Source organism: Hevea brasiliensis, chromosome 9 (assembly GCF_030052815.1).
Source record: "Hevea brasiliensis isolate MT/VB/25A 57/8 chromosome 9, ASM3005281v1, whole genome shotgun sequence".
In the NCBI taxonomy this organism is placed as follows: Eukaryota; Viridiplantae; Streptophyta; class Magnoliopsida; order Malpighiales; family Euphorbiaceae; genus Hevea; species Hevea brasiliensis.
Window position 1 is genome coordinate 21,237,492 of NC_079501.1, and position 15,585 is coordinate 21,253,076.

Here is a 15,585-nt window from a genome sequence, read left to right on the forward strand (position 1 = left end):
TTCATTAGTTGAGAAAAGGGAGCGAGAGGGCAAGCAAGAAATTGCAGCTTTTGCTTTTAAAGTTTTACTCTTTTTTGAATAGATTTTGGGTGAGGAATGAATGGTTGGCTATCTGCCTCTGAACACAAGAGAAAAAGAGGGGTCTGTGTGATAGTTAGCTCATAGTGCATGCTCATGTGGGAATCTATAAAAGTAATCCACAGCATTTACAGCACAAAAGTGACTTCATTTTCACATTTAAATTAAAGAAAAAAACAAAAGAAAAGAACCCAGATAAATAAATATTACAAAAAAGTAATATTTATGTATATAAAATTCAAGGTGGCAACAAAGATACTCATGGAGTAATGGTCCTAAATGGGGAAGATTGTGGGTGAACAAATCCACCATCTTCAATCTCGAGCCCGCAGATTGACACCCTCGAGATTCTCACATTCTCACAAAATAATAATAAAATAAAACGAAAATCAGAAATAAAGAAATGGATGGTTTTGGGTCTTTCACTGTATGGCCAAAAGCAGGGAATGTTGGATTCTTCAATGTTTTAATCAATTTTTCATCAAAACCCTTTTTTTCCTCTGCTTGGCCAGCTTCCTGAAAAGCCAGTAATATATACTTGTCTCTTCATTGTAATATATACTTGTCTTCTACAAAGTACAGTGACAACCATTTGTAAAAATCCCATAACCCATTTCCAGGCAAGAAGATGATGATGATGATGACTAATGACTCGGTAACCCAGAAAGAATTTTGGTTTCACTATATGCATACAAATACTAGAAGATGTTTATTTTATAATAATTGCCAATTTCTCATGCCTGGTTGCTTTTTGTTTATAAATTATATTTGAATGGGAATATCAAATTTACATATTTACCCTCTTTAGGCCATTGCATGATTAACTCATGAATGGGAATTTCCTATTCTCTCCTTGCTCTAGGAATATTTGTCAAGATTTTGGTACTTTGGTTCTTTTAAGATTATGGAATTTATTTATTTATTCATTTCTTTAACCTACTGACTCATGGGCACGCATGCTAGTTCCTTTTATACAACCAAAAAACTGGTTCTTTTCTTGTGTCCGAGTCTGACAAAAGATTTCGGTGAATGGATTTCTCGCATGGAAAGTAACCCATTTGAAAGTTGGTTTTGTTGATAGAGAAATAGTGTTGTAATCTGTGGAATTTGAGTATTTGTTTGGTTCTCTGCTCCTTGCACATTCGACTTCAATGGCCTTGAGAAGAAGAGAAGTTCCCTTGTATTTTTTAACTTTTTTATGGTTTTGGAATGCTGCAAATGGATTGCTCTCTCCCAAAGGAGTAAACTTTGAAGGTAACTGGGAATCTTTTTTCTTTTTTCAAAATCTTAATTATATTGCTGTGTTTAATAGCTTCGAACAAATAGGAAATTGGAGGTTTTCTGACGTGGGTGATTCTATTTCAGTGCAAGCTTTAATGGGAATAAAAGCTTCTCTACATGATCCTCATGGGGTTCTTGAAAATTGGGACGGGGATGCTGTTGATCCCTGTAGCTGGACTATGATCACCTGTTCTCCTGAGAGTCTTGTCATTGGCCTGTAAGCTTTCCAAAATCTCTTATTTCCACTTTCCAATAGTTTCAAAACATAGAATCTGAGTTAAACTGATTACATCAAATCAATATCAGAAAACAAATGACAAAATTTTGAAGTTTCTGAAATGGTCTTATTGCAGGGGAACTCCTAGCCAGAATTTATCTGGTACTCTTTCTCCAAGCATTGGCAACTTGACTAATCTTCAAATTGTGTAAGTACCCATGGAAAGTTCTAAAAAGGGAAATTTTCTCTTTTTTTTTTTTTTTACTGGTCTTGACACTTGTGGTCTTCTGTAAATTTTGCAGGCTCTTACAGAACAACAATATCACAGGACCAATTCCTGGAGAGTTACGGAAACTCTCAAAGCTTCACACACTTGATCTTTCTAACAACTTCTTCACTGGGGAAATTCCTTCTTCTCTAAGCCATATGAGGAGTCTCCAATACATGTAAGTGCAAAATTTTCCAAGAACTCTGTTGGTATTAAATATGTATATGAATATCCTACCACTTCTGTCTAAATATTTTACTTGAATTTTTTGAACCTGATATAGGAGGCTAAATAACAACAGTCTCTCTGGAGCTTTCCCAATGTCATTGGCTAATATGACCCAGCTTGTGTTTCTGTAAGTGTGTAGCGACCCTATTCTTGAGCATCAATGGTTTATATCCTCACTAAAATGTGTCATTGAACAAGGTTTTGTCTCTGAATTTCAGGGACCTGTCATACAATAATCTGAGTGGCCCTGTACCCAGATTTCCTGCTAAGACATTCAAGTAAATCTCTCTATCTCCTCCTTTCTCTTTCATTTTGTAGACAATGAACTTGATAATAAACTTTGAAACTTGTATTGCATTTCTTTAATGCTTGCTGCAGCATTGTTGGAAACCCTCTAATCTGTCCTACTGGGTCTGAACCAGAATGCTTTGGGACAACACTAATGCCAATGTCTATGAACTTGAATAGCACACAAAGTAAGGATACTTGACTTTATTTTTCACAGTTGCTATTTAGAAGCTATGGTTTGCAATTGTGCTGGTTCTGACCATCCCTTTGCATTTTAAACAGCTTTACCTTCTAGCAGATCAAGGAATCACAAAATAGCAATTGCCTTCGGCTCTAGTGTTGGTTCTGTTTCACTCATCATTCTTGTGCTTGGATTAGTTCTATGGTGGAGGCGAAGGCAGGATAAATCGACATTTTTCGATGTTAAGGGTGTGTAATAAATGATTATACCTTTTTACTTTAATTAACAAGCAATGGCGTGTTAATCCCTCTTATCCATTTTATATATATTTGGAATATCAGATCAACACCACGAGGAAATTTCTCTTGGAAACTTAAGGAGGTTTCAATTTAGAGAACTTCAGGCAGCGACAAACAGCTTCAGCAACAAGAATATACTTGGAAAAGGAGGCTTTGGCAACGTGTACAAAGGGATTCTCCAAGATGGGACTGTTGTTGCTGTCAAGAGGCTTAAAGATGGAAATGCTGTTGGAGGAGATATTCAATTCCAAACTGAAGTTGAAATGATCAGCCTAGCAGTGCATCGTAACCTCCTCAGGCTCTATGGATTTTGTATCACACCAACAGAAAGGCTTCTAGTCTACCCATACATGTCCAATGGCAGCGTAGCTTCCCGTCTCAAGGGTAGCACTTTTTCTTTCAAATTTCAAGGATGGTTAAGTTTGTTAGTCTAAAATGTTTCTTTCAGTAGATAAACTGATCCTTCATTATCCTTCGCAGGGAAACCAGTCTTGGATTGGGGCACGAGGAAGAGAATTGCATTAGGAACTGCAAGGGGACTATTATACCTCCATGAGCAGTGTGATCCAAAGATAATTCACAGGGATGTTAAGGCAGCAAATATATTGCTTGATGACTATTGTGAGGCTGTGGTAGGGGATTTTGGGTTGGCAAAGCTCTTGGATCACCAAGATTCACATGTCACCACAGCCGTGAGGGGCACGGTTGGGCACATAGCACCAGAATATCTTTCTACAGGCCAGTCCTCTGAGAAAACAGATGTTTTTGGATTTGGTATCCTACTTCTTGAATTAATCACAGGCCAAAGAGCACTAGAATTCGGAAAGGCAGCAAACCAGAAAGGAGCCATGTTAGACTGGGTGAGCACAATCTCCTTATGATACTTATTGCGAGTAAATCTTTGATAAATTTTCATTTTAATCCAATTAAACTGAATCATATTTGTTATGATTGCAGGTAAAGAAAATTCATCAGGAGAAGAAGCTTGAAATGCTTGTAGATAAGGATCTAAAGGGTAACTACGACAGAATTGAGCTCGAGGAAATGGTACAAGTGGCTCTTTTGTGCACCCAATTCCTTCCAAGCCATAGACCAAAAATGTCTGAAGTGGTTAGAATGCTTGAAGGTGATGGGCTAGCAGAGAGATGGGAAGCTTCTCAAAGAGTAGAAGCAACTAAGTCAAAACCCCATGAGTTCTCTTCATCAGATAGATATTCTGATCTCACTGATGACTCTTCATTACTAGTCCAAGCAATGGAGCTTTCTGGACCAAGGTGAATTTTTTATTTAATATATTTTGCCTTTTCCTTCCCTTCAAAGAGACTTAGAATATTAGAAGATCAAACTTACAGGTGAAGTTGTTTTGTAACAGTGCTATGATTATTGAAGTTTCCTTTTTGGTTGTATAATAGGGATATTATCAAAACTCCAAAGGGTTTTGATGTTTTCATTGAATTGTACAGATTCTGTTTTTGTGAAACTGACAATTTTTGGAATGAAATTCATGTATTTGTATTCCAGTTGAGTTACAATTTCTATGAGAAATCCAATTTAATTTGTGATCTCATGTGTTCAATATGCTAAACGATAATGCATGAGGCTTTTTGCAGGGCAAGTTCTGGGGATGTTCAAATGTATTATATAAGACCTATCATATAAATTAAGACATAAATTATACAAGACCTATCAATTTTACATGTAGATATAATCCTAGCAACAGATAAATTATATTTAGTAGATTTTAAAATAATATTCATGAATCGAGTAAGTTAAAATAAGAATTAGATAACTTAATGAAAAATTCAAAAACTTTTATATAGGTTTTTTTTTTTTTTTTCCTATTCTTGTTTTGACCATGGGTACACATGTAATAAAATTTATAATTACTGTTGATAAAAAAAAAAAGCTAAACTGTTTTTGTAATTTTATTTGATACTTTTAATTTTGATAAAATTAATAAAAAATTTTAAAGTTATTAAAATTTTATCAAATTTTGAACTTCATTTTTAATTATTAAATTTTAAATAATGATGAGATTTAGCGGTAGGTGAGAAGAGAGAGACTCAAACTCAATTCAACTCAACTAAGACTTTATCCCAAAAATTTGGAGTCGGCTATATGGATTCGCTTTCTCTACTCTAAAAGATTTTGGGTTAAATATTCAGAAATTTGTAATACTTCTAGGTCATGTTGTCAATTTAGGTCTATCCCTTTTTTTCTTTCTATCCTCTAACCTAATGTGCTCTACTTGTTTAACTGGAGACTCGTTTACACTTTACATGATTAAACCACCTCAATCTCCATTCTCTCAACTTATCCTCAATTGGTACCACTCCTACCTTTTCTCTAATACTCTCATTACGGACTTTATCTAGTCTAGTATGGCCACTCATCCACCTTAACATTCTCATCTCTGCAACTTTTATCTTAGACGCATGCGACTCCTTCAATGCCCAACATTCACTACCATATAACATAGCCGATCGTATGGCTGTACACTAAGACTAAAATTATCAAATTTGATTAAATAACTAAGACTCAACTATGAATGTCAAAATGAAATATGAAAGTAGTCGATAATATTGAAAATATTAGATCAACTAGATGAAGTTAAAAAATATGTAAAAAAAAAAAAAAAGAAATTTTTAATTTTCAAAAAATTATTTAAATTTTTATACATTTTAAAATTTTGGTCGATTTTACTAAAATATCAAAATGCGTTGGGCCTAAAATCAATATTTTTGTATCGAAATTTTATTAATTTTTACAAATCTATCATCTGATTTTTTAATAATAAAATTGCATTTGTTATTTCCAATATTGTTCTTTGTGCCATTGGGCCTTAGATTCTGTTGTTTATAAATGGGCCTAAAGGCCAGACCCATTAGCAGTAATGGATTTCAAATTTGTACAAATATGCAATGGATTCTGCTATGCAAAAAAGAAACTAGGGGCATCTTTTTTTTTTTTTTTTTAATTTTATTACATATATATTGAATTATATTGTATTTAGTATTACAGATTTGCTAGATTAGACAATCCATAATTCAATTAAATTTATATTTAATTAAAAATGATTTGAGTGATTCACAACATTAATTGGGGCTATATTAAAGATTAAGCCACAATTCATATGGCCAATTTTTTTTTTTAAACAAATATGTTGAATTGATTCAAACAATTAATCTCAATTTTAACTTAAAAATTAATTTTTTTAAAAAAAATTGATTCAATCACCTTTCACCCTAAATTGACTATTCACCAAATTTTAACTAATTTTATATATTTCCTAATCTCAAATAAATGTTTTGAATGTGATTTAATTTTAAGACCATGGCATTAATTGTGTTATTAGTTAATTAAATTATATTTAACGATAAATTCTCACTTAGACCTGATTTATTAATTTAATTTTTGATTTAATGCACCGGATTTCAAAGGGTTAAAAACTTGTGAGTAAGGTTTAGGGTGAGAGAGAAGGGTGTGTAATTTAGCTGTGGATTGGAGGCAGAGCCTATGGATGAAAGGATGAGAAGAGCTCTATCAGCGGGAGCAACTTGGGGTGGAGGTGCATCGTAATCCGATGGCAGAAGTGTGGCGGCACGCTATTGGCTGGTTGAATTTCCCTTGCGGCTGTCTGAGTCAGTGTCCGTTCTCCAGGTGAGGAACTTATTTTACACGTCAGCTATGCTTTGACAGGGATAGCAAAAAGAAGCGATACAAGTCAGCATTATTTGATTAGATGCTGAAGTGTTCTCTCGCGGACCATGTATATTTTAATTTCAATTTATTTATTATATATTTAAATTATAAATAAGTATTCTCTTAAATTATAATAAATCAGATACATTCATCTGCATTGCATGAATACGTAATACGGTTGCATGATAACAACAGACAATTGTGGTTGGTGAAAAAGCTTTTTGGGGTTGGTATACGTCCATTTCTCTTTCTGTTCATAATTATACTATAAAAATTCAAACTTGCAGCTTCAATTTTAATGGATATTTAATTAATACCCATAATATTCCAATGTTTCTCCATCATGAAGTTTTGAGTTTACGAATAGCATATTATTTTTAGGTATCATTTTGGGATGCATTTGAAGGCTATTTGTGTTTTTACATAGCTTAAGATGTCAACCCCATCTTTAAATTATGCTTTGTGATTCAAATCTTAGGCCTTTAATTTTTTGTTTTAAAGAAAAGCTTTGATATATACATAGCATGGTGCACAAAACTACCATATGATACCATCTCAGTTTGAAGAATGGATACTAAGAAGAACATAAATGCATAATTGATCTCAATTGAACTTTTCTTGAACTTGGAAAATAAATATTTTATTTTTATATATTGTTTCACATTAGTTTAATATAAAATATTTATGTAAAATATAAGAATTTAATAAAACTCTTTTTTTTAAATTAACTTTTAAAGATAAAGTTAGATTTGATTATATACAATAAATAATTTTTCCCTCAAATCTCTTTTATTATTAATTATTAAATATACTCAAAATATTAAAAAATAATATCCTTTCCCACAAAAAATATATTTTTTTATAATATAAAAATAAATTCTACATAATTAAAAAAAAAAAAAAAAGATAATTCATTAGCACCAGTCCAATTAATAATTTCTAGTCCTCTGTATGTTAGATTGACAATCCACAAAGGATCCAAGCTCCAACCACTGGCACAATGCCATATATTACCCTTTAAAAAAAAAAAAAGATTCACGCATTATGTGATTGACACGTGCACACGATCAGTCTGATCTAAAAGGGGAAAGTGGTAGGAATTTTATATTTTTAATTAACTTGTTATTTTATATAAATTATTTATTTATTCAAAATACCCTTTTCGGATAAAATGTGTCTTCAAAATAGAGCGAGTACAACCTCCTCCTCTCTACTCGAGACATTAACTCCCATTACTCGTCTTCCATTAAAAGCACAGGTGCCAACTCAGACAAGACTGGGGCCCACCTCAAAACGCATACAACCACAGGATAATGCAACAACTTTTCTGAACCACTAATTATACGTCGCGTGTCAAGTGATGGATTCTCCCCTCCCCACTTGCGTTGCGTTAACAGTTACACCCCCAGCCTTCCTCTCGCTACTGCTCGGTGCTCTCTGCTTTCATTCTTTAGCCATTACCATTTCACTCTACTATTTCACGAGTAGTACCAAGTCATGTTGAAGAACGACGACTCCAGTGACGGTGGTGGAGGAGGCGGAACCAGTAACAACTGGGCTCGCGTGTGTGACACATGTCGAGCAGCTGCTTGCACTGTCTACTGCCGCGCAGACTCAGCCTACCTCTGTGCCGGGTGCGATGCCAGCGTACATGCTGCCAACCGCGTGGCCTCCCGGCATGAGCGCGTGTGGGTGTGTGAGGCGTGTGACCGTGCTCCGGCTGCCTTTCGATGCAAGGCGGATGCAGCTTCTCTCTGCACTGCCTGTGACGCTGATATCCATTCGGCGAACCCATTGGCTCGTCGCCACCAACGTGTCCCAATTCTTCCGATTTCCGGCTGCCTGTACGGTCCCCAGGTAGCGCCTGCTGCTGGTGAGACGACTGAAGATATGTTAACGACCCAGGAGGGAGAAGAGGGAGTTGGTGATGAGGAGGAAGATGAAGCAGCTTCATGGCTGCTGCTAAATCCTATGAAGAATAGCAACGGGCAGAACAACAACGGGTTCCTGTTTGGTGGTGGAGAGGTAGATGAGTATTTGGATCTTGTGGAGTATAATTCCAATTCGTGTGGTGACCAGAATAAGTATTCTGATCAAAACAATCTCCAGCACTACAGTGTTCCTCATCAGAAGAGCTGCTATGGAGGTGACAGTGTTGTGCCTGTTCAGTGTGCAGAAGCAGTAGGAAAAGATCAGCTGCATCAACGATACCATAATTTCCACTTGGGGTTGGAGTTTGACTCGTCAAAAGCTGCTTACAGCCACAATGGATCAATTAGCCAGACTGTAAGATTTAATTTCTTTGCTTAATTTATATACATGCATGATTAATTCATGGCTGAAACCCACTTGATCCAGGTCTCAAAGTGAGGTTCTAATTTCATTTTCTTCGTCTTCTTATTATTATTTGATAAATCTCTGTTGTGTGGTTTGAGAGCTATATTAATTACATAATTAGTGATAACCTCTGTTGAGTATATCATTATTAATTGTAGCTAGCTAGTTATATCATACATGAATGTTATTTGGTTGTGCATGTCACAATTGCAGGGCTACAATACTTTTTTTTGTTCTCCATGTTTAAATAAAATTATATAAAAAAAAATCAAAAGTGTATATTCTTGTATTATTTTTCTGCACTTTACAACAGCTCTTTTCCCTTTTCTTTTACCTTTCTCCGCTAAAAGGGTGGAATCTGAAGGCACAAGTGTTTTTTTCCTTTTTCCCTTTTCGTCCAGGTCATCATTTGGCATTTTGATCAAGATAGATGAAGGTTTTAACTCCTAAACAAGAAAATTTCCAAATTATGGGTCATAAACTAGATGTTTGCAGGAGATTTCTATGTATTAGTACTGTTCTATTTGGCTGATCATTAGAACTTAGATGAAAGAAAATAGACTTCAAAAAAATTCTTGAAACTTTCTTGAGCTTGCAAAGGCGTTTAGCATGCCAGAAAGCCTTATTTTCCTTTCTCATTACTGTTCCATTTGCATATAGCATGTGACCTTAAGGACAATAATTAGAAATGTTACAAATAATTCCTGAAAACTGCATTTGATTCTGATCTCATTCTAAACATTTGTTTTGTTTATGTAATTAGGTCTCCATTTCATCAATGGATGTTGGAGTGGTGCCTGATTCAACAATGAGTGAGACATCGATCTTACACTCGAGACCTCCAAAAGGGACTATTGACCTTTTCTCCAGTCCTCCCATGCAGATGCCATCCCAATATAGTCCAAGGGCCAGGGAGGCAAGGGTGCTAAGATACAGAGAGAAAAAGAAGACAAGGAAATTTGAGAAGACAATAAGGTATGCTTCAAGGAAGGCATATGCAGAGACTCGACCCAGGATCAAAGGCCGATTTGCAAAGAGAACAGATGTAGAAGTTGAAGTGGATCAGTTGTTCTCCACAACACTAATGGCAGAAGCTGGATATGGCATTGTCCCATCATACTAAGTCCTGCATCAAACGATAGTTTAAAGGGGAAAAAATTTAAAGAGCACTTGTTTAGATGAGGGTTCCACTAGTTATTACTTAAGCTGTAGTACTAATACTGTATGTTTCTGAATCTAATTGATTTCGATCAGAGAGATATCTGTTTAGTGGTTTTGTTAATTTCTTTTTCATGATGCTTCTATCTTGTAAATGCCTGTATACTTGTAATTTTGGAATCTAGAAGTAAAGGAAATATTTAAGTAGCAACAATTTCTTCATATGAGCCATACAAATCAAATATTGAGTTTGATGAAAAAAGTATATAAAGATTGAAGTGCTTGCTAGAAGAAATGAAGGATTCAAATCTATGCAGTAATCTTATACAGAAAATAGCTTACCAATAGCTTCTTCTTTGCCGTAATTATTGGAGGTTCATGGAGCTTTTGCGTTTTTGGCTAAACCAATGCCCTACCACTTAAAATTTACTCTTTTTCTAAAGAAGACATTTTCTGTACCATCATCTAAATATGCCCAATTCTTTTTCTCCACTCAAGTATTCTGGTTGAAGATTCTAATTACAACGTCCGTGATAAGCATTGGAATGTCTGGGTCTACAAAAGAAAAAGGGAAATTAGGTTGTGACTGTTTCTATGAAGGCCTACATTCTACAACCGTACTCCTAATCATGTCATACGAAAAATACTTGAGTACATGGGAACATTATATTCACTTTGTTTAAGGTATAATCTTGCAACTATATTCAAGTGAACAAATACAACAAAAGCTAATAAAATCAATGAGATGTAATTGTTAACAAAGATCCAGTAAAATTAAGTGTGGAAGAGAGAGAAATTGAGTGATTTTATAGAAATGAAGAGTGATGTAGATAATAATTCGAGCCATTAGCATAATAAAGCAAAACATATCAGCAAACACTTCAATAACATAGCATAGAAATTATGACCATTTCAGTAAGGGCATAATTACAAACAATCGACATATCCACTAGCACTTTGTAGCTGAGAATTACAAAATAAATAAAAAAAAACATTATCCTCCTTAGAATGGTATATTCTATTGAAGCACTCAGAGCTTCCACCAAAAGCATAGCCCATCTTTTGGTGTTATGCGCAAACAGGTGAAACAGTGCAACACAGAATTACAATACAGACAGGACTAAGTGAGAGATTTTTGTGGAGGAAATTACTTCATAGATCTGATGCTCCATAAAATAGTTCTATGAATGCAATAGGAGCTAGCAGTGCTTTCCACTTTAAAATTGAGGTCCTTATTTAGCTTAGAGACCTTGAAGTATCCATTTCTGCAATGGTATTTGCAAGGCATCAGAGCTTTATGTCCACTCATTAAGCACTCGAGACTAAAATTCTTACTGTTGTCAATGATGTGACAACAAAAATTGACATACCTATCAATGAACAAACAACATTTAGGTATCAATGAAGTATCCCTCAACACTGGGGATTTTCGCATCAAGTGGAATGGAAGCCCAGTTCATGGAATGTGCCAAACAAGTGAAGCGTAGAAGCTCTCACTTATCTTTACTAAAGCATACTGTGATTTTTCAATCTTCTTGCATATGGAAACCAAAGTTCAACCACATGCAAATGAGCCCCTCATATTAACCATGTGTCTCAACTGTAGTACTCAAACCGACCAAACTTTTGAACTATTGGTTTGAGTCACATCTCCACTCTAATGCTACCCATCATCTACCTTTTGTCAATTTCTCCATTATTATATTCATTGGCTCTTAAAACTACAACATCCTTGCATCTCAGTGAAAAAGAAAATAATTTCTAATTTGGAAAATAATGGTTTCTAGTTTTGGATCTAGGTATGACAAAAAGCTAAAGTTCATGAAACTATAAAAAAGAAAAAATTAAAAAAAAAAAAAAAAAGAAGTCTAGAGTGCAGTAGCAGTAGTATAGTTTTGAGGAAAGTGGATTAGCACTTTTAGGGAGTAAAAAGATAAGAGAGAACAAAGTTCAGCCATAGAAAGTGGAGAGAATCAGAAGGCTACGTGTCAGACAGCTCAAATGCTTGATTCCATGTTGTTGCTCTAAATATCATCCATGCCTTGTCAAGCTTACCTTTCCTCAAGCTCCGAGCCAATCCTGGGGTCCTCAAAGTATCAAATTCAGAAATTCTGCTCAGTTATTTGTTAAGCATCTTTATACTTCCTTCACTTATACCAACTAAGATTCATAATTCAAAAATAAATCTAAATAGAAAATATAGGAACAATTGGATCAGATATTTTCTAAAAGGCTCTTGTTTTATTGGACAACCAGTAGCACTCAATTCTAAAACATAGGTTTTCAAGTTTATGCTATTTAATCAACTCCAATGTTCACACACAATTGACAATTTGTATAAGCTTTCTGTTAGAATGGAAAGAAAAACATAGGCAGAAGCCTAAACACTTGATGGATTAAACATGATGAATTGAATCATTTATCTTAGATGCTCACTTGCAAGATGGCACAGCGCAAACAAAGTTCGACCATTTGAGATAAGCAAACGCAGAGGCCTTGCTCTCACAAAGACCATTGCCCAAAATATTTGAGGATGTATTGCCGCCTCCTAGGCACTTGTGATCATGAAATGCTATTGAAGCACCTGCTTACTTCATCCATCGTACAGCATCTGTATGGGTTCTCAATCAATAATCATACTTTATACATATATAAAAACCCTTTTAAGACTGAGGTGGAAAGAGAAGAACACGTCAAATATTAAAAAGGGAGAGAAAGAATGAATAGCAGTGGTCATCCACAGAAAAGGTTAAGTGCACTACTGCACTTTGCCACTTTTCACATATATGCAGTAAGGAATGCAAGTAAACCGAAAGAAAAAAAAAAAGATAAAAAGTGTATTCTAAAAGCTAGTTGATGTGGAACAAATAGAATACACAAAAGGGGATGAGAAACAATTCTCAAAACTCGTATTAATTCTCAAAATCATTTCTCAAATTGTCAATAATAATATAAAAAGCTTTACCAAAATATCTAGAAGGCATAGGTATTTATGGTAGTATTTATAATCCTAGTAGTAGGATTTGGAATCTCAAACAAGAAAATACTATTCAAATACAAATTAGAAATCTCAAACCAATTCAAACTTCCTCAATAAGATAAAATACTACTTACTATATTTCTTCCTAAATTAGGTAGTTCTAAAATCTCTAGAAGATCCTGCATCACTGATGTTGGACGGCCAAAAAAGCATGATAACTTCATCTTTAATTGAAACCACTCTAGCCAGAAAAATTTTATAGTTTTTGCTCATTTTTCAAGCTAATGTAGGAACCTTAGAATATCAATTTCTGCAAGCTCATTTGACAGACTTCCACGTAATGTACCTGCCACGTATGCATTGTAAATAAAGTTACCAATTCAACCAAGAGCATAAGAGCAATTGAACGAGATTAGAATAAAATCTCACGAAGAAAGATTTCAATTCACCCCTTTATCAACTTGTACAGAACAAATTGAGTTTCCAATTTAGTCCAATCGCAGTTGGACTCCACAAGAATCTAGCTTGAGCCCTTACCCTTTTGCTTTGGTCATGGATGAATTGACAAAGCATATAATAACTAGCAGCAAAAGTAATTTCAGCAGAAAAGGTCAAATTTATTATCACAGCATTCTCCTTGACTGTCTTAACCAAATAATCACACCAGAAAATTCTTCCATCCATGGGTATGTTAGGAAAATCCATGCGATTCCCTAGTCTACTAAAACTTAAATTGACATGCTTTACAACAAGAAGTAAAGTGAAGAATCATTAACTCATCAGCCCACATCATCATACTTCTTAGGAAAATGATACCATATCAGCAATCAGGATTAACGTGAATACAAATATAGAAATTGCACAGCAGTAATATGTAAGTAATCAGCAAAGGGAATCCAATCAAATTTGCATGCATACCCATCTTATGTGGCTTAATTCTTCTTTATTTCCCAACAAGAACACACACACACACACAGAAAGAAGCAAAATATAGAATGCAATCCGACAATAACAAAAAGCAGCTAGATTAATTCAATTATGGCTAGAAAGAAAACTGCACAGCTTCCCAATTTCAATGTAAAATGCTGATCAGGACAAGAATAACAGTAAAACAAAAACCCACATAAGATTCTCAAAAACGTGACATGGGTTTAATTGTAAGTTGCAAAAATGATTGGTGTAGAAGGAAAGCAGTGAGACTTTAATAGTTCCAAAAAAATCTGAGATACCCATAATCCAAGTCTCTGGAGACAGGAGCAGGCACGACATGGAATCACTGTAGTCGGTGGTGAATCGATCATTAGAAGGCTCGTATCATTTAGCGGCAATTACACAGCGATCGCTGGTTAACCAGATTGACTCAGTTTGCACGTTTCTCCATCCAATTTGCGTTTTGAATTGGTTTAGGCCCTACAGTGATTTAATTTTTCTTTTTAAAATAACGATTTTCTATTTTAAATTAATAAAATTAACCAATTTTGATAAATATATAATTAAACTCCTTCTCCATACATTATTTCATTTTTTTAAAATATTCATTAATTTTAATTTGGATAATTAAATTATTATTATACTTAGAACTAATTAATTCAATTAAAATTTATAATTCATAATTTTTTAATAAAAATATAAAGCTCACTAATATATATATATAAGTTAGAGAAATTATTGTGAAATAAAATTAAAGTTTAGATATTTTTTTAATAATAAATTAAAATTAAGGAAAAAAAGTAAGATATGAAACAAATTTCAAGAATGAGCTATAAAAGTTACCAAAGAATTTTGATACATCAAAATCAATCATATGGTTTATTTAATACACAGTCCACAAGGATCTTCATGCTTTAACACATTCATTATATTATATTGCATGTATTTTAATTCCGCTTAGCTTTGTTGCCAAACCCCAACTCTCTAATTAATCCTTTTCCAATTATCTTAATCCCCTCCTAATAATAATTAATCTCATTTTTATATCCTTTTCCATTTTATCATGTTGACATTTATAAATAATTACAATTGTTTACATACTTATCCATGTTTTGATCTAATGTTGCGTGTAAAAGATTATTAGGTAATTTATGAGTCAAATATTAATTTATTTTATGATAAAAAAAAGCTTAAAAGTGTGTAAGAAATATTAAAATTTTTAATAATCTATGTAATTTTTACTTTTAACAAATTTAAATTTTTAATTAATTTGGGTATTTTCATAATATAATATATAGTCTTTTTTGACAAAAAAAATTAGAATTTAAATCTAAAATTTGAAAGCTAGCTTAAGGTTGACTTTAAGCTATAATTATATAATTATAAAAATATATAATTATGTTCAATATATACAATCCTTGCAATTAGTTAATAATAATAATAATAATAATAATAATAATAATAATTTTTTTGCAGATTATATAAAATTGATTTCATATTAAAATTAAGATATATATACATTAAAAAAATGATCTAGACCTAATCATGCAATCGGCCTGGCCCGAGCTCTTAATTGAGCTTGACAACGCTAATTAATGTGGTAGCACATATGGAAAGGGTGAGTTCATCCCCCGGGAA

The 15,585-nt window shown here is 33.7% G+C and overlaps 2 protein-coding genes and 1 long non-coding RNA gene across 6 annotated transcripts; 2 read left to right on the forward strand and 1 right to left on the reverse strand.

Moving 5' to 3' along the window:
* The first annotated feature begins 571 nt into the window (after window positions 1-571).
* Window positions 572-4,360, forward strand: LOC110670837 (protein NSP-INTERACTING KINASE 1). Its single transcript, XM_021833115.2, has 11 exons — window positions 572-1,332; window positions 1,444-1,576; window positions 1,713-1,784; window positions 1,879-2,022; window positions 2,128-2,199; window positions 2,291-2,350; window positions 2,451-2,548; window positions 2,643-2,789; window positions 2,883-3,224; window positions 3,321-3,700; window positions 3,798-4,360. Exons 1-11 carry the CDS (start codon window positions 1,230-1,232, stop codon window positions 4,116-4,118), a joined length of 1,872 nt encoding a protein of 623 aa, XP_021688807.1. The 5' UTR covers window positions 572-1,229; the 3' UTR covers window positions 4,119-4,360.
* A 3,522-nt stretch (window positions 4,361-7,882) lies between these two features.
* Window positions 7,883-10,161, forward strand: LOC110670815 (zinc finger protein CONSTANS-LIKE 2). Its single transcript, XM_021833077.2, has 2 exons — window positions 7,883-8,828; window positions 9,643-10,161. Exons 1-2 carry the CDS (start codon window positions 8,040-8,042, stop codon window positions 10,000-10,002), a joined length of 1,149 nt encoding a protein of 382 aa, XP_021688769.2. The 5' UTR covers window positions 7,883-8,039; the 3' UTR covers window positions 10,003-10,161.
* Window positions 9,452-14,424, reverse strand: LOC110670821 (uncharacterized). Of its 4 annotated transcripts, none has more exons than XR_009151319.1 (3): window positions 14,247-14,424; window positions 12,474-13,363; window positions 9,452-10,592 (listed from the first exon to the last, which is right to left on the reverse strand). It is a non-coding gene; the product is annotated as an uncharacterized LOC110670821 (long non-coding RNA). The 4 variants fall into 4 exon arrangements; XR_009151320.1 differs by having other exon boundaries at window positions 13,447-14,424; XR_009151318.1 differs by having other exon boundaries at window positions 12,474-12,648; window positions 13,152-14,424.
* Between the last annotated feature and the right edge of the window lie 1,161 nt (window positions 14,425-15,585).